The sequence below is a fragment of the Paroedura picta genome, chromosome 5, assembly GCF_049243985.1.
Source record: "Paroedura picta isolate Pp20150507F chromosome 5, Ppicta_v3.0, whole genome shotgun sequence".
In the NCBI taxonomy this organism is placed as follows: Eukaryota; Metazoa; Chordata; class Lepidosauria; order Squamata; family Gekkonidae; genus Paroedura; species Paroedura picta.
The window spans coordinates 14,095,166-14,114,846 of NC_135373.1; the positions used below are offsets into that span (position 1 = coordinate 14,095,166).

Sequence of the window (19,681 nt, forward strand, 5' to 3'; positions counted from 1 at the left end):
GGACTGGAGATGTCCCGGAGGACTGGAAGAGAGCAAACGTTATTCCGATCTTCAAAAAAGGGAGGAAGGATGACCCGGGAAACTACAGACCAGTGAGTCTGACCTCTGTTGTGGGGAAGATAATGGAGCAGATATTAAAGGGAGCAATCTGCAAACATCTGGAGGACAATTTGGTGATCCAAGGAAGTCAGCATGGATTTGTCTCCAACAGGTCCTGCCAGACCAACCTAGTTTCCTTTTTTGACCAAGTAACAGGTTTGCTGGGTCGGGGAAATTCGGTTGATGTCATTTACTTGGATTTTAGTAAAGCTTTTGACAAGGTTCCCCATGATGTTCTGATGGATAAGTTGAAGGACTGCAATCTGGATTTTCAGATAGTTAAGTGGATAGGGAATTGGTTAGAGAACCGCACTCAAAGAGTTGTTGTCAATGGTGTTTCATCGGACTGGAGAGAGGTGAGTAGCAGGGTACCTCAGGGCTCGGTGCTCGGCCCGGTATTTTTTAACATATTTATTAATGATCTAGATGAGGGGGTGGAGGGACTACTCATCAAGTTTGCAGATGACACCAAATTGGGAGGACTGGCAAATACTCCGGAAGATAGAGACAGAGTTCAATGAGATCTGAACACAATGGAAAAATGGGCAAATGAGAACAAGATGCAATTTAATAAAGATAAGTGTAAAGTTCTGCATCTGGGTCAGAAAAATGAAAAGCATGCCTACTGGATGGGGGATACGCTTCTAGGTAGCACTGTGTGTGAACGAGACCTTGGTGTACTTGTGGATTGTAAACTAAACATGAGCAGGCAGTGTGATGCAGCGGTAAAAAAGGCAAATGCCATTTTGGGCTGTATCAACAGGGGCATCACATCAAAATCACAAGATGTCATAGTCCCATTGTATACGGCATTGGTCAGACCACACCTGGAGTACTGTATGCAGTTCTGGAGGCCTCACTTCAAGAAGGACGTAGATAAAATTGAAAGGGTACAGAGGAGAGCGACAAAGATGATCTGGGGCCAAGGGACCAAGCCCTATGAAGATAGGTTGAGGGACTTGGGAATGTTCAGCCTGTAGAAAAGGAGTTTGAGAGGGGACATGATAGCCCTCTTTAAGTATTTGAAAGGTTGTCACTTGGAGGAGGGCAGGATGCTGTCTCTGTTGGCTGCAGAGGAGAGGACACGCAGTAATGGGTTTAAACTTCAAGTACAACAATATAGGCTAGATATCAGGAAAAAATTTTCACAGTCAGAGTAGCTCAGCAGTGGAATAGGCTGCCTAAGCAGGTGGTGAGCACCCCCTCACTGCCAGTCTTCAAGCAAAGGTTGGATACACACTTTTCTTGGATGTTTTAGGATGCTTAGGGCTAATCCTGTGTTGAGCAGGGGGTTGGACTAGATGGCCTGTATGGCCCCTTCCACCTCTATGATTCTATGATTCTAAGACTGGGGAAGGCACTGGCAAACCACCCCGTATTGAGTCTGCCATGAAAACGCTAGAGGGCGTCACCCCAAGGGTGACTCGGTGCTTGCACAGGGGATACCTTTACCTTTACCTTTACATTGCTATACATTGTATACTGGAGTTTTATTGTATGGGGTTTTTATAATTGGAATTGTGTTGTTTTATCTGTTATTGTGAACCACCCAGAGCCAGCTTGCTGGGAACAGCGGTATATAATAAACAAACAAACAAATAAATAAGTTTGCTTTTCCCTTCTCTCTACCACAGGATGGCGCCTGGACCTCAGTTTGCTAACCTCACATTCCTGCAACTGGAGAGGGGGGGGGGGACATGTCTTCTCTTGTGCGCCTCTGTGTTTGTGTTACTTGTTCTCAAATTTTTGGCCACCCCCAGCTCCCCCTCCTTTCCTGGATGTTTTAGGCTAACACTTTCTGCTCTCTGCCTCTGGGTGGCCACCCGGCTTGACAGCAGTGCTGCTTCCAAACAGGAATCCTTCTCAGATGCTCCTTGGCACCTCAGAAAGAAAGGAAAACATCAGCACTTCCAAAAAAAGAGGGAGCGGGATTTTCCGTCTGAAACGAAGAGAGTGCTGTCCCCTGCCCCACCCTTGGCCACTCCCGCTGGGTAGGCGTATGGCCTCTTCACACAGCACTCTGGAGAAGAAAGTGACTCCCCCTAGCCCAGCGATTCGATTCATGCAGAGGATTTTCTTTTCTTTTTGACTGAAAGCCAGAGGCAAAGGGAATCCTATGCTCTTGCACCTAGACCTTAAGGACTCCCTTCGAAGAGCCGTTGACTTCTGTGGAAGAGACTCCTTCTCTCCAAACTTCTCCACTAAGTTCTTGATGTCCTTCAAGACCTGCTGACCCACCTGAGTCACCTTGAACTGGAAGATCAGCAGACACCACCGAGAAGGTCTGTCAATTGCACGGAAGGGCTAGAGCTTCATCAAGCTCCTTAGTGATCCTTTGGTGCCACGTTTTAGGAGCTCTTCAATCGGATTTGTGGGCCTTGCCTGGTTCTTTTAAACCAGGCCCACTTTCTCTAAAAAAGCCAGTTGGCGCTCCAATAGGACTCTAGATCCCCCACTGAGGTTTCGTGGCCTTTTCCACCTCAGAGTTCTTGATTTGGACTTCCAGAAGTCTCAGGCATTGAGCCGTGCATCCCGGGCTACCAAAATGTTCAGTTGGATGAAGAAGCATGAAAAGAAGAACCCGGAGGTGATCCACACTGTAACTGAGGGCCTGAAGGACCTCTACAAGAAGAAGCTTCTCCCGGTGGAGGAGTTTTACCGCTTCCACGATTTTCACTCCCCAGCCCTGGAAGATGCCGACTTTGACAACAAGCCCATGGTACTGGTGGTCGGGCAGTACTCCACGGGCAAGACCACATTCATCAAATACCTGCTGGAGCAGGACATCCCAGGGAGCCGCATTGGCCCTGAACCCACTACCGACTCATTCATCGCTGTCATGCACGGGGAGACAGAAGGGATCATCCCAGGCAATGCTCTCATTGTGGACCCCAAAAAGCCCTTCCGAAAGCTCAACCCCTTTGGGAACACTTTCCTCAACCGGTGAGTGCCCAGGGTCAGGGTCCTTTCCTTTCTTCTGGCCTGTGAGCGTGCCTGCTGGTGCATGCCTTTGGTGAGCCTCAGGGTGGAGGGGAGGGAGCTGGGGATAAAGCTAAGCTGTGGAGCTTAGCTTTATCCCCAGTGCACAGCATGGGATCGAGTGCACCTTGTGGGCACCTGTCTCTGGCCTGGTATACAGAGAGGGTGGCCAGGCTCCCCTAGCCACTGGTGGGAGATTAGGGGTGGTGGTGGCCAGATCCAGGTTGGGAAATTCCTGGAGATTTGGGAATGGAGCCTGGAGAGGGCAGGAACCTCAGTGGGGCACAGGAAAAGTAGAGGAAGGTGCTTGAAAGTCGCTTTGACACCTTTGGACAGTGAAAAATGGGGTATAAAAACCGGCTCTTCTTCTTTTCCAAGACCATGCAATCTGCTCTTTTAAAAATTATTTTTATTTCAAAAAGAAAAAGAGCTAGAATCAGAGAACCATGAAGGCACCTCCAGGGCCATCTAGTCCAACCCCCTGCACAATGCAAGGAACTCACAATTACCTGCCCACCCTGTTTACCCCAGTTCCATGCTCATAAGATGCCCCCCCCAGAATCCCTAGCCATTCTGGCATGGAAGAAGTTTGACTACAGACCATAAAGGAGCAATCAGCATTTCCCTTTGCATGCAAGAAAGGGCCACAACACAATCCCGCCTGCCCAGCCCCTTAGAATCCGCTTCCTCATCTAAATCATTCCTTAATTCACCCCACCACATCCCCATTTAAATCTTAACAATAATTAGTATTTAACAAAATGGCTTGTACTATATTTACCATTACTACTTCTTGAATCTAATTCTGTTGTACATCATGTTGCCTCTACATACTCTGCAGTGTCAATTTTGTCAGGAGGAAATGATTTCTGTAATCTGGAGATGAGCTGTCATTCCACGGGATCCCTAGGTCTTAACTGGAGGCTGCATACACACCTCTAGGAGGTGAAATGTTGCTGAAAATTTTAGGTGCCAAATTTTGGTCTGTGCAGTTCATATGCCATTACCGTTTGATGCCATTCCTAAAACTCAAGGGGTTCCAAGTTTAGAAACCACAATCCTAAAACCAGGGCCCATTCTGCACACATAGGATAATGCACTTTCAATGTGCTTTCGAAGCTGGATTTTCCTGTGCGGAACTTCTAAAGTGCGTTGAAAGTGCATTATCTATTGTGTGCAGAATAGGCCCTAGTCTGGAGATATAGATTCAGATAGATGGCAATGTTGGCCGAAAGCGATAGAACAAGGTCAGAGTCCAGGGGCACCTTTCAGACCAATAAAGTTTAGTCTTAGTCACAGAGTAATAGGGTTGTAAGCATCAGTGAGCATGCACATTTCTTCAGATTCTTTTTCAGTGTTCCTTCAAATGAAAGGTGCCACCAATCGTTTGTGGAATACTCTAGGCCGGGCATTCCCAGGGCATGATTAAGGCCAACAGGTGCCCTCAAAGGAGCTCAAGCTGGCCCTTCCATGGTTTAATTGACAAGACCTGAAATCTACTGGAGGTGACATGAAAGATTAAAATTCCGTTGTCTTCCAGACTACCCCCCTGGCCAGACCCCACAATTATATTAAATAGAAACATTAAAAATGTTTATTGATTAGACAGTAAGCAGTACAAGCTTACACCCCTCTGTTTTGACCCTACATGAGAACCAGACTTCTTCAGACAACAACATAGAGATCCACCAGACTGCATATTTGGAGTGTAGCAAATAGCATCATGAAAATATCTAACAAATATGCAGTATAATGAAGATGTTTAGCAGATTCAAGAGTCTTGCTATAATTACAAGCTGAGTTTACAAGGCTTTCAGGTTATCAGTCCTTTGGATTCACCTCCAGTTCAAAGAACATAATAGAGAGAATTAAAAAGTCAAGATTAGTGATTAATGGCAGATGCATTTCCAGTTGTAGAGCAGAGTAATTAAAAGAGGTCTGTTATGGGGAGAGGAAGGGAAAAGTTTTGTAAGATGCTTTGGGATTCCATTGGTTAGTGAAAAGCAGGGTTTTAAAAAATAGGTTTTCCTCCTCCTCCTCCTCCTCCTCCCCTTAGTGCCCTAAGCATGAGTTTCATGGTTAATCCAGGGCTGGGCACTCCATGGAAAAGAGGTCAGCAGTCTTCCCCAAAATCCTGTAGCAATATTGTTGGCTGCAGATCACCAATTAGCATTAGGAGCTCGACTTGAGAAAGAAAGGGCCATCTGTGGGAACTGAGTTGAAATGGTTTCTTTCCCCCTCGACACAGTTTTTCTTCACACAACAATATTGTGGGTCTGGAAAGAAATGCTGCTCTGAATTCTTTTGCAGCTGCTAACAATCCTGGGCTGGGTTCTTTGGATGTTTGCCAACAGACCAGGAAAAAAACCCCTCCCATCCTGCCCCTGCGCCTTTAACAGCAGCTCCATGCTCCCTAATGAGCAACTGAACTTTTGGCGTAGTATAGAAGATATGAAAATTGTCTCTGCTGATGTCTATAGGGGAGCTGGCATGGACAGTTTAGCCCGATCTTCTCAGATCTCGGAAGCTAAGCAGGGGCAGCCCTTGGAAGAGAGACCCCCATGGAAGATTCTACAGTGTGACCAGATTGTCCCAGTTTTGGAGGCAAATTGTACTTACGTTGAAATTAAAAAATATTACAATACTATTTTTGCGTTCTATGAAACGTTTTGTTGCTCCATATAGACCAAATTTGTAATCAAGAACCCCCCCTGGTCAATGGTGTCCCGCTTTACCAATGTTAAAATCTGGTCACCTTATATCTACAGAAGAAGGCAAGGGCAATCCACCTCTGCTTCTCACTGGTCTGGAAAGCCCCTGGCTTGGGTAGTCATAAGCTGCTTGCACCTTGATGGGGAAGGGTGTTGCCAGATCCACTATGGGAAGCACAAGGAGATGTGGGTAGACTCTGGGGAGGATGGGGACCTCAGTGGGGTACAATGTTACAGAGTCTTCCCTCCAAAACATCCATTTCCTCCAAGGGAGCTTATCTCTAGAGTCCTGAGAAGAGCTGTAATTCCAGGGGATCCCCAGGTCCCACTGGAGACTGGCATCTGTACTCACTACTGCTTTCCAGCCGTGTTGCCAATTTTTTAAACAGATCCTGCTCCTGTGACTTCAACAACTTGAGGCGTGGACGTTAAACATCCATTGGGAGCATTTTTCCGGTACCTCTATGTAGACTTATCAGCCATGAGGAGTTTTGCCTCCTGCTTTATCTGTATTTAGCTGCTCTTTAAAAGCACTGGAGCAGGCTGGGCCCCTGTCCCCAAGTCATTTGGCAACCATAGATGCCGACAAGTCGGAATCATCAACCCCAGTGAAGAATGAGGAGAAAGAAAAGGCTTCGAGGCAATCAAATACAGCCCCTGTGTTTCTGGATTCAGCTCTATTCTTAGAAATCAGATTTAAAAAAATTTCTATGCCCCCATTCTTATCAGGGACTCTTGAGATCGCTCTCCTAAAAACATTGTCTTAAGCTCTGTAGATTTCCTGTCCCCTCCTTGTTTGCTGTCTGGTTGCCCCCAGGAGAAAGAGTCAAGTGGGTGGCCATATTGGTGTTGGGGAAGACTCAGAGATTGTTAAGAAGTTCTGGGGGAGGGGGGGAATGGCTGTTTGTATCACAGAGAGATGCCGAGAGCTGATCTGGAATGTCGTGGGGGGAGGGGGGGAGCCCGCAGCATGGCTGGTGGCTTCCCAGAAATACAGAAAGAGAATCTTAAAATCAATGCCCCTAGGATGGATACTAGCGCAGGTTGGTCACCTGAGGAAGCATGCGTGCCCATGAAAATTTCTATAGTGAATAGAACTTTGTTGGTCTTAAAGGTGCCACCAGACTCTGACTTTATCCTGGAGATTTAGTGACGGACAGGGACCTTTAGCAGGGTACCGGGCCATAGAAAAGTGTGCATACATGGAAACACTTCTATCTTGAATAGAACTTTGTTGGTCTTAAATCTCCCCCTGGACTCGAACATTGTTCTCCTTGGAAAAAGGGTTCCAGAAGGGCCAGGAGAAAGGAGTGGTTGTGGAATGCAGAGAGCAGCCTGGCTTCCCAGGGGGAGAGAGAGAGGCAGAGAAAGATTCCAGAGCTTTTCGGGAGGTGTGTGTCACTCAAAGACTGACTCCCTGGAACGCAGCTGGGCGCTCCATGCCAATGTGTCCTGGAAACACCCCATCCTTACCCTGCCTGGAAACAGGACAGCTCTCCGGATGTGCTGAGTTCAAGGAGGGGACTATTCCCACAAGATGGATGCCAGGAAGAAACACTGCCAAGGGCCTCACAAAGACCCATTATGCACGGGGGGAATAATGCACATTCGGGGTGGAATGGCGGCGACTAAAATAACCGATAACGCACGGTGCCGGCTGCAACCGGCCGCAGCTTCGGTGCATGCTGCCGAAAAAGCCGTGTTCGCGAAACGCGGAAGAAAGTGCAGCTTCCGAGTGACCGGGGCGCAACCAGAAGTGGCGCCGGGATCGCCGCATGCATAATCGGTTACTCTGGGTTTTGCCGCCGTCATGCCCCGCCCCGTGCATAACCGGTGTGCATAGCGTCTTCCCCCTCCACGTTTTGCATGTGACCTGAAATCGCCGTTTCGGCGGCCGTGCATAATGGGCCTAGGGGAAGCCTAGTGGAAAGGGCTTATTTTGAGCCTCCCAACCCTGTAGAGTCCATCAATTTTTCTCACACTTATTTGTTGTTGTCTTTGGGGAAATACAAGGGTAACAACTGGGGCCATTCCGCACCGGGATCCATGTTGCAAATTGGTTGCGGAACGAAAAATCGCTATTGGCTGCTTTGGGGGTTGGGCTTCACTTGCCAAAACCCACCCTCCCCCAGCTCCACCCCCCTCAATTGCCTGGCCCTTCCCATCCTGCAGGGTGTGGAAAGCAGCATTGAGGTTGAGAAGCCAGTGAATTGGGCTAGAGGTACAGTTGCCAATTCCAGGTTGGGAACAGCCTGGAGATGCTGTGGGTGGAGCCTCAGGAGAGCAGGATTTGGGGACACAGAGGCCAAAAAAAACAGAATCCCTAGCCAGTCTAGCCTGGAAGAAATAAACCCCCAACCCCAAAGTGGTAGTTGGCATTTTGAATTCCCGGCCCTAGGGAAGCACGCCTGGCCCTAGGGAAGCACGCCTGGCCTCGACCAGGGCCAGGGCCTTTTCGGTCCTGGCCCCGACCTGGTGGAATGAGCTCCCAGGAGAGCTGCGGGCCCTGCGGGATCTTTCAACGTTCCGCAGGGCCTGCAAGACGGAGCTCTTCCGCCAGGTTTATGGTTGAGGCCTGGGCTGATAATAGATCTATGCCTCCCCCGGGGACTCGGGTTCTGGACCCGAAGCAAAACATCATCAGGACCTCCTCTCCACCCGCTAGTAGTGGGAGGGAGGGGGAGGAAGTTGAGCTGCCGTTCTTGCCATGCCGGCAATATTGGCAATGTTATTATTGTTTTATGGGGTTTTAATGGGGATTTGCAATATTGTTACCCGCCACAAGCCGCAAGGGAGTGGCGGGCTATATATCTAATAATAATAATAATAATAATAATAATAATAATAATAATAATAATAATAATAATAATAATAATTTCATCCCATTGGTTCTGTTCTGACCCTCTGGACATCTTTAATAGCCAGTCTTCTACCGCAGGTATTCTGTTGTTGTTGTTAGTTGCAAAGTTGTGTCTGACCCATCGCAACCCCATCCTCCAGGCCTTCCTGTCCTCTACCATTCCCCGGAGTCCATTTAAGTTTGCACCAACTGCTTCAGTGACTCCATCCAGCCACCACATTCTCTGTCGTCCCCTTCTTCTTTTGCCCTCAATCACTCCCAGCATTAGGCTCTTCTCCAAGGAGTCCTTCCTTCTCATGAGGTGGCCAAAGTGTTTGAGTTTCATTTTCAGGATCTGGCCTTCTAAAGAGCAGTCAGGGCTGATCTCCTCTAGGACTGACTGGTTTGTTCACCTTGCAGTCTAAGACTCGCAAGAGTCTTCTCCAGCACCAGAGTTCAAAAGCCTCAATTCTTCGACGCCCGGCCTTCCTTATGGTCCAATTTTCACAGCCATACATTGCAACTGGGAAGACCATAGACTTGACTAGACACACTTTTGTTGGCAGGGTAATGTCTCTGCTTTTTAGGATGCTATCTAGATTTGCCATAGCTTTCCTTCCCAGGAACAAGCTTTTTAAATTTCTTTGCTGCAGTCTCCATCTGCAGTGATCTTGGAGCCCAGGAAAATAAAATCTGTCACTACCTCCATTTCTTCCCCATCTATTTGCCAGGAATTGAGAGGGCCAGATGCCATGATCTTAGTTTTCTTGATGTTGAGTTTCAAGCCAGCTTTTGCTCCTTCACCCTACTCTTTAGTTCCTCTTCGCTTTCTGCCATTAGTGTGGTATCATCTGCATATCTGAGGTTGTTGATATTTCTCCCTGCAATCTTGATCCCAATTTGTGACTCATCTAACCCCGCCTTTCTCATGATGTGCTCCGCATACAAGTTAAATAGGGAAGGCGACAGTATATAGTCTTGCCAAACTCCTTTCTCAATTTTGAACCAATCAGTGATTCCATGCCCGGTTCTCACTGTTGCTTCTTGACCTGCATATAGGTTTCTCAAGAGACAGATAAGATGCTCTGGTATTCCCATCTCTTTAAGGACTTTAAGCCACAATTTGTTGTGCTTCACACAATCAAAGGCTTTAGCAGGTATTCTAGCTGGTTCCAGTTGTGAGCATGGAACAAACTTACAGCAAAGCAGTCATTTTCTCCAGGCTATTTGAACTCTGCTGCCTGAAGATCAGTTGTAATGCCAAGTTAATGGAGGAGAGGTCATCTATTGGCCATGGTGTCTAAAGGGAACCTCCACATTCTGTAGCAGAAAAGCTTGAATACCCAAGCTAGGACACAACATTAGAAGGAGGCCTCTATGCTTTGGTGTTTGCCCTCCAGACTTGTTGGCCGCTGTGTGAGATAGGATGCTGGACCAAATGGACCACTGGCTTGATCCAGCAGGGCTCTTATTATATTCTTACTAGAAAATAAGCCCCCTCTTGTCTGAATACAGCGGGCCCTAGGAGTTAATTCCCCCCCCCCCGTGGAGCAGCCTACCGAAAGCGTAGGAGGGAGGAAGAGCGGAGAGCCATTCGGAGGCATTCTCCCTCCCTCTCTGAGTCCCGTCCTTGCGGCCGCCCTGGCCGCTCATCGAGGGCTCCTCAGGCTCTTCTCCCTGCCCCGCGGAGTTGGCGCACAGGCCGCGCGGCAGGCCCTGCAGCCTTGTTAAGCGAGGCGAGCTTGGCTGGCTGGCTGACGGGCGGGAGAAGGAGGCTTCGGCCCAGCGGCAGCAGCAGAGGTCCGCGCAGCAGCAAGAGGCGGCGGAGGCATAGCCGCTGGGTGCGGGGACGTCACGGGCGGCGCGGACGTCTCCGGCGGTGGCGCTGATGGGGCCGCGAACTTTGCTCCCGCCGCCGGCGCAGCAGAAGCCTGTGGATTGTTGGGCTGACGGCCCCACCGGCTTCTGGGCGGTCAGCGACTCGGCGGCGGGCTGCAGGGCTCCGTGGAGGCGGCGGCGGGAGGCAAGTGCAGCCAGCGGCTCAGCGGTGGGCTGCGGGGCTCCATGTTGTTGTTGGAGGCTGACGCGTCGGGAGGCGCAAAGTGCTGCGCGCGGCTCGCAGTTGCTCGGGGCTGGGAATCGGAGGGACCAATCGGCAGGCGCCTGCCGATTGGTCCCTCCGATTGTCTGTCCAGAGGAAGGGTCCAATTCGGACCCTTCCTCATCACGGACACATCCCGCCCCAGAACCCCTTACCCTTTTATATAGTCCGTGGCGCCGGCGGTGTCAAGATGAAGGCCTTGGCCTCTATGTCCTGTTGTTGGCCATCCGGAGGAACTGTTTGGCCCCTGTGTGAGAGGAGGCTGGACTGGATGGACCACTGGCCTGATCCAGCATGGCTCTTCCTATGGTTCATATGTGGGAGAGCACAACTGACTGGCTGAATTGCACAATGTTGAGAACTCCAAAATGAATGAATAAGAAGAACAAGGGATGCTAAGGGGCTTTCCGCACTCCTCCAAAATTGCACAATGGTTACTAATTGAAAACGCTACAGTTTTGCCGTTATGCACGTCGTTGACAATCTGCAACACTCCTGAAACCGATCTGCAAAAAGCGCTTCGTTGTAGCGCTTTCAGGGAAATCCCAAAAAGTGTATTCACCCTCCGGAAAGCGCTACACTCCTGCAACCAGTCTGCAACACTAGCGGGAAAGTTCTGTGCATTACCATTGTTGTGGTTTCTACAAAGTCCCTCCCCCTGGCTCTCTCCTCTGAGCTTCCGGCGAAGCGATCGCCATTTTTTTTTCTCCGAGCGAGCGGAGATCAACGCACCGGCGAGCCTCCGTTTAGCCAGTGAGGCTTCCCCGTCTGCAGTCCCGTTTGCTGATTTATTTTCCCTTTATTTTTCACACTGTTTTCAGCCGAAAATCGCCGAAAATTGCACCCGTGAGGGGGGGGGGGATTTTTTTTTTCACTCAGGGGGAGCGTGGCAACAATGAAACGGCAGCTCAAATACCACCTGCTAGCCAGATGGGCCTCTCCGTTGCAACGAATCAACGCTTAACGTGTTTTGTTTTGTTTTTAAACCTTTCTTAAAGGGAAAGGGGCTGTTTGGGAGCATGCTAACGGCCGCCCATTGGCTGCTTGACGGCCAGGGGCAGGACAAGCTTGGCAATAGCGCTTCCTGGCTAGCGATTTTTGCCGAGACCGGAAGCCTGTGGGAAATGATAGAAATGCAACTGGATTCCACTACAAAAGCAGGTATGCATAACGACGAATTCCACTATTTTAAATGGCGATTTTTCGTTCAGCAAACAATTTGCCACATGGATCCCAGTGCGGAAAGCCCCTAAGAGTTAGTTGACCCAATTTGCCTCTTATTTCAGACACCCACAGTTCAGTGTCTTTTTGCAGCTGTAAGAACTGGCAAGAACTACCCAGTTTTCCTGCTTCATCCCTCTCACCCAAGAAGAGCTTCACCTGTGGATTTCTACCTGCTAGGGAGCTGTTGAATCACCTAGTTCTTTTGCCTATTTTTAAAAGACCTGGCTGCCGGCCTCCAGACTAGTGTGGATTCTTTCCAAGTTACTGCAGGCAGCTGCCCCAGGAGAGTGAGTAAATGGCAGAGCTGGATGTCTCTTAGCCTTTTCCGGAAGGCTCTACTTTTAGCATCCTTGTTTATACTTCCTGGCTCTGCTTCTTCCTCCATCAAGGAGTCGGTAAACGGGGACTCCTCCCCAGCCCAGTTGTGTCCAAGTTTTTGGCACTCACTGACTCCTGCTAGAGGGTTTAGGTCTTTAAAAGCAGAGCCAAATGTGGATTTAATGCAGAACTTCAGTGCTACTCTTTAAGCACAGAGCCTGGAGCCAAAGGTGGATTTCATTCAGTATGTTAGTTGTACTTCTCGTTAGGGTCCACATTTGTTGATTCTGATTGTCAAGTGAGCATGTTTATTCTACAGTTATTCGCTTTTCATGGAACTTCATTTCTGCACAATGGATTATTGTGGAGTTGGTGTTTTGAATAATATATTGTACCTTTGATTACCATAATTCTGTTTTTAGGGTGCTGTTTTGGGGTGCTGTTCTGGGGTGCCGTACTGTTTTTGGGGTGCTCTTAGCCCCAGGTGGAATGCAAAATTACACAAAATTATGCAAAAGGTGTAGAATTACACCTTTTTGTAGTCCAGAAGCCACTCTGGACTGCAGGGAGGGCCGCAATCCAGAAGGGCTACCTAGGAATAAGAAGCTGGGACTTTTCGGCCTAGGCTGCAGTGGTTCTCAACCTTTTGGGGTATGGGGTAGGGTTGCCAGCTCTGGACAGTGAAATTCCTACCCATTTCAGGGGTGGAGCCTTTGAGGGTGAGATTTGGGGAGGAGAGAGACCACCTTCCCAAGTACCATTTTCTCCAGGGGAACCGATCCCTTTAACCTGGAGACTAGTCGTCATTCCAGGAGATTTCCAGCTTCCACCTCAAGGTTAAGAGCAGAACTGAGAGAATTGTGATAATCGAAGGCGCAATATTTTATTCAAAACACAAACTCCACAACAATCCATTGTGCAGAAATGAAGTTCCATGAGAAGTGAAGAATAGTGGAGCACACAGAATACACTCTCTTGACAGCCAGTGATAGTCCCATGTTAGGAAAAAACACATGTAGACAAGCAGCAATCTGAAGTCTGCATTCAATCCACGATTGGCTCTGTGACTCTGTGATCAGGTCAGTGGTCCATCCAGTTCAGCATCCTATTGAAGTCCCCCTCCCCAAACCTCTCCCTCCTCAAGCTGCATCCTCCCCAAACCTCCAGGTATCTCCCTGCCCAGAGCTGAAAAAAGACCTTATGAACAGGTCTTCAGCCCAGAATAATTAGCACACTATGATATGGTGGGGTGACATGAAATATTCTTTGTAGAGGGTAGCTATTTTTTGGTGTCTCTACTCTTTTGGGCACTTTTTAAAAACACAAAGAAAATGTCCTCTTTTGGGGAATGAAAGAAGAAGAAGAGTTGGTTCTTATATGCCGCTTTTCTCTACTCGAAGGAGGCTCAAAGCGGCTTATAGTTGCCTTCGGCATTCCTCTCCCCACAACAGACACCCTGTGAGGTGGGTGAGGCTGAGAGAGCCCTGATATCACTGCTTGGTCAGAACAGCTGGCTACATGTGGGAGAGTGCAGAATCGAACCCGGCATGCCAGATTAGAAGTCCGCACTCCTAACCACTGCACCAAACTGGCATTTCCTAATTAGCAGCAATTATCACAGTTTAAATAGCAGGGATATTGAAAATGAGATTTCTCATAGGATCACTTGTTTGAAGTAGTTAGTCAGGAAATATGTCCCCCAGGCTATAGTGGTTAGACTCCTGAACTAGGATTCATGTAGTTTGAGTTCAAATCATGTTGCTTCCTAGATGACCTTGGATTGATCCCAGTTGAACCTGCTTCACAGGGTTGTGGTGACAAGAAAATGGAAGTGAGGCTGACCCCAGATGAACTTGAAAGGGGGGCAGATTTTTTTTTAAAGTAATCAACCAATTGAACTGATATTTTCAAAATAGCCGTGTCTTTTTATGCCCACAAACAGTTGGGATATGCAAAATCTGTAGCATGCCTGATTCAACAACATATGAAGAATATCCTGCAGGAGGCATTGGGGAAAATATGTAATCAACATATTGAAATTGAGGGACTACTCATCAAGTTTGCAGATGACCCCAAATTGGGAGGACTGGCAAATACTCCGGAAGATAGAGACAGAGTTCAACGAGATCTGAACACAATGGAAAAATGGGCAAATGAGAACAAGATGCATTTTAATAAAGATAAGTGTAAAGTTCTGCATCTGGGTCAGAAAAATGAAAAGCATGCCTACTGGATGGGGGATACGCTTCTAGGTAATACTGTGTGTGAACGAGACCTTGGGGTACTTGTGGATTGTAAACTAAACATGAGCAGGCAGTGTGATGCAGCGGTAAAAAAGGCAAATGCCATTTTGGGCTGTATCAACAGAGGCATCACATCAAAATCACAAGATGTCATAGTCCCATTGTATACGGCACTGGTCAGACCACACTTGGAGTACTGTGTGCAGTTCTGGAGGCCTCACTTCAAGAAGGACGTAGATAAAATTGAAAGGGTACAGAGGAGAGTGACGAAGATGATCTGGGGCCAAGGGACCAAGCCAATTGGGTACAACGATACAGGCTAGATATCAGGAAAAAGTTTTTCACAGAGTAGTTCAGCAGTAGAATAGGCTGCCTAAGGAGGTGGTGAGCTCCCCCTCACTGGCAGTCTTCAAGCAAAGGTTGGATACACACTTTTCTTGGATGCTTTAGGATGCTTAGGGCTGATCCTGCGTTGAGCAGGGAGTTGGACTAGATGGCCTGTATGGCCCCTTCCAACTCTATGATTCTATGATTCTATAAATTAGGAAGTTCCTGGTGTTTTTCAAATAATCTCTTTCTGGTTGGCTCAATTGGATACTTCCTGTTCCTTTTGAGCACATTTCCTCCCTGATTGCCTCCACTACAGTTGGTCAGTTAGACAATTAGGAGTCTCTCTCTCTCTCTCTTACAAGATTGTTTCTCTTCTCAATAAAACTATTTTATTCTTTTACTAGACGGTGCTAAGCTCCTTTACATATTTAAACTCTACCAATAGAAACAAGTTTGGTTGCCAATTGTGGCACTGCAGATACTACCCTTGGCTTCATCTGAATGGGCAAGGGCTCATTGGCATCACTGATACCAGGGCCAACCCAATTACATATGCCAGGGGTTGCTAAATTGTGGGAATTGTAATCTGTGGACACCTGGAGAGCCACAGTTTGGCCACCCCTGGCATATGCAAAAAGGAATGAACTGGGGTGCCACCCTTCCACGGAACGTCTTGGAGATGAGGCGGCTGGCTGGCACTTGTAGGGGAGGTACAGGGAGACAGCTCAGCTGTTCAGCAGCCAGAGTCTTATGACCTCTGGGTCATTGTAAAGGAGCAGGGTTAAAGGAGGAGGCCCTGAATATGAGAAAATACTCTACCAGTCACCTCTAGACCAGGGGCTGTGCTACGGTGAGGATAAGACAGAGGAGCCTGCAGAATTGTACTTCACCTAGGGTCGCAAAATAACCTTGAGGAAGAGCTGGCCATTAGAGGCACAGTCATTAACTTTCTGAATCTGAGACAAATGCATCTGAGGAATTATCAGACAAAGAAGTTGGTTTTTATATTCTGCTTTTCTGTGGTCACTTCGGCAGAACATATACTGAATATTACCCTGCTTTTCAGTGCCCAAGGAGTCCCAAAGCAGCTTTCAAACACCATTCCCTTCCTCTCCCCATAACAGACAATCTGTGAGGTAGGTGAGGCTGAGAGCGCTCTGAGAGAACAGTTCCTGGTCCAAATTCACCCAGCTGGCTGCATGTGGAAGAAGAGTGGGGAAATGAAACCCCCTCTTATCTACTATACCCAGCCAGCCGTGAAATTGCTTGTTGCCCTTAAAAGCTGGTACCGCAATTACTCTTAGTGTCCCAAGAGATCTTTTAAAATCTTGGATGGCTGAAAAGCCTTACTACAAATCTCTGCCCTGTCAACTGAAGTGATTCGGGTTTCCAGCTCTGGGTGAAGAAATTCCTTGAGATTGGGGGGGGGGGGAAGGGGGGACGGCATAAAGCTCACCCTGCAAAGCAGCCAATTTCACCGGGGAACTAATCTTGGTCATCTAGAAATCAGTTGTAATTCTGAGAGAATTCTAGGTAGGTATGTCAGCCTCCAGGTGCAGCCTGGGGAATCCCCTGGACTTCCAGCTCATCTCCAGACTGCAGAGATCAATTCACCTGGAGAGAATGCCTGCTTTGGATCCCATCCCCCTTCTACTTATATCTCATGGTTAAGGATGCCTTGTTTCACTGTATCTGAAGAAATGTGCATGCACACAAGAGCTTATATCTTTTGTTGGTCTTAAAGGTGCTATTGGACTCAAACTTTGTTCAAGAAATGTAGTATATTTTACTCTGCCAGCAATTTTTATTTTACCAAGGGTTTAATTGATTGGATTCCTCATTTAACAAACTGTTTATAATAAAAGATATTCAGTATTAAAGATACTGGAGGGTGGACTTTGGGCCTTGTACCCCGCTAAGGTCCTTGACCTCCTTAAGCTCCATCCTCAAATCTTCAGGAATTCCCCAACCTGGAGCTGGCAACCTACCCTACATCCTCAGTGAAACAGGCTTCCTCAGGAGATTGTGGGTTCTCCATCTTTGGAAGTTTTTAAGCAGAGGATGGATAGACATCTGACGGAGAGGCTGATTCTGTAAAGATTCAAGGGGGTGGCAGGTTACAGTGGATGAGCGATAGGGTTGTGAGTGTCCTGCAAAGTGCTGGGGGTTGGACTAGATGACCCATGAGGTCCCTTCCAACTCTGATTCTATAATTCTCTGATCCCCTTTCTCCAGGCCCCACTTGGAGGGTGCCAACTGTACGTCATTGAAGCAGAACTGTGTGAGTTGTCCCCCAGTAAATAATGTACTGTATGAATGCATGGGGCTGATAATCAAGGATGGCGGCTGCAGGGCAGCCCCGATTATGCACCTTGCTGCTGCCATCCCAGCCCTGGCCCAGTGCAGCACAGTGCCCCAAAAGACCTGTGTTCCCTGGATACTGTGGGTGCTAGGCAGGGGCGGGCCAGTCCCATGCATAAATGGAAGAGCCGGGCCTTTCAGCCCGGCCCTTCCCTCAACCTACGGCATCCCTGGAGGGACACCACATGCCCCTGCGGAGCCGCGGAGCCAACCATCCCTGGAGGGACACTGCACGCCCCTGCGGAGGCGCGAAGCCTTTGTGGGAGAGCGGTATGCCGCTCCCCACCATAGTGCGGTGGGGGCCCCATTCCCTCCACTTCCCCCACTTACCTCCTCGCTGTTGCCGCCTCCAGGCAGTGTGTCGGGCTTTGCAGTCCCGGCTTTTTGTGGGCTGCCCGCAAATTCCGGGGGATTCTGGAGTACACGGGAAGTGACGGGGCATTCTGCCCAAACGCAGTGCCTGGCAGTAGCCCGGCGTAGCTGCTGCCGTGCATAAAGGGTCATTGTGATGTAAGCACATATCCACTATGGCAAACTAGATCTTTCATTTCCTTTGATACAGACCTCAGCAATGTCCACTCAACAGCTCAATGTCTTTTAACTGTTGTTTCCTTCTAAATTATGTATTGGTGCCTGCACTCAACCATGCGTTCATTCACTTTCCCCTCATTCCCAAACCTTTGGGGGAGCTTACAGAAATGAAGACCCACCAAGGGCAAGAGAGAGTGGTGCTGAGAACATGAAACCTGCCCTATAGGAAAGTAAAAACTGACAAGAGGGTTTGAAAGTAACTCGGATCCGTGGTGAATGAGGCAGAGTTCTCCACAGCAGGGGTAGTCAACCTGTGGTCCTCCAGATGTCCGTGGACTACAATTCCCATGAGCCCCTGCCAGCAAATACTGACCCTGCCAGCAAGGCTCATGGGAATTGTAGTCCATGGACATCTGGAGGACCACAGGTTGACTATCCCTGCTCCACAGGATTGTCTCTTAATTCAGAACCCTAATCCAGGTGCATTTTAAATAGACTTTTGTTTTGCAAGAGAGCCAGTAGTATTTAAAGCGGCGGCTTCTAATCTGGTAAGCCGGGTTTGATTCCCTGTTCCCCTGCACACAGCCAGCTGGGGGGAGGGATGGGGCGGCAGAAGAGCCTGATCCAGATAGGGAACCTCCTGGAAATTTGGGGACAGAGTCTGAGGAGGACAGGGACCTCAGTGGTCCTAATGCCATAGAATGCCCCCCTCTGTGCTTCAATTCCAGGTCTACACTTGGAAGCTGGCATCTCTATGTTGGAAAAGCCCATCCAGGGTTCTTATCTGTCTGGCAAGTAACTGGTCACTCTGTCCGCATAGACCGGCCTTTCTAAACTTTTTGACAAATTCCTGAAACATGTTTCAGGCTGTGTGAAATACCAGAAGTAGAACAATCATGCAGAATATGGTTGGGAAGGATAGCTGTGGATATGTCCTCCCAGGGTCTCTCCCCTCCCCACCCCTCCAGGCCCATCAGTGGCCATTTTGAGAGAGGGATAGGTCAATATGACCATATATGGTCCTAGCACCCAATGAATGTTGAACAAATTTCTAAAATATAGAAGAAAATAAATTAACTTCCACCCATTCAGGTTGGCTGAGGACTTGGGTGGGAGACCAGTAAGGAAGTCCAGGGTGTGTAACGTGCAGAGGCAGACAATGGAAAAACCCTTCTATCTATCTCTGCCCTAATCTGTCAGAATCCCCCTGGTTCTTCTGCCAGGATTGATTGTTACCCCTGGATTAATGCTTGCCTCGTGACGCTTCCCAGCTGCCTGCTTCTGGCAATTGGAGGGCCCTCCTGATTAGGCAGTCCAGTGGCAAGGGACCAATTCGGGAGGGCCCTCCAATTGTCAGTCCGGAGGAAGGGGCCTACGGGCACCCTTCCTCATCACGGACAGGTCCCACCCTCGGGGCCCTTACCGAATTATTTAATCCGCTCCGCTAGGAGGGTTAAAGAAGAAACGATGGAGGAACATGTGACTCTGGTTCGTGATGTGTTAAGGAGGCTAGAAGAAAATCATTTGCATGTCAAATTATCCAAGTGTGAATTTCATAAGGAGAGTCTAGACTTTTTGGGGTATCAAAAATCACTGCAGGGGTTAAGTATAGATCCCCAAAAAGTGAAGGGATTGCTGAGTTGGGAGACACCCCGCACCTGAAAGCAGCAGCAAAGTTTTGGGGATTCACCAACTTCACACCAAACTTTGCCAGAGTTGCACTTCTCCTCACGGACATGTTAAAGACAAAGGGTGGGCGGCTGCTAAGGATTAAAAAATGGGCACCCTTTTACAATGGACAGGAGAATGCCAGGATGCTTTTACGGAACTCAAGAGACTGTTTACCTCCGAATCCATATCACAACATGTAGACCCTTCCAAACCTTTCACCTTGCAAGTAAAGAATCATAGAATCATAGAGTTGGAATCACTCCTGGGTCATCTA

General features: G+C 48.4%; 1 protein-coding gene across 1 annotated transcript in view; it reads left to right on the plus strand.

Annotated features, from left to right (window-relative positions):
* Positions 1–1,906: 1,906 nt before the first annotated feature.
* Positions 1,907–19,681, plus strand: part of EHD2 (EH domain containing 2) — a 72,769-nt gene continuing 54,994 nt past the window's right edge. The window contains exon 1 of the mRNA XM_077336558.1: positions 1,907–3,042. Within this exon, the coding sequence (XP_077192673.1) occupies positions 2,645–3,042 (398 nt within the window). The 5' untranslated portion in view covers positions 1,907–2,644. The remainder of the gene's footprint in view (positions 3,043–19,681) is intronic.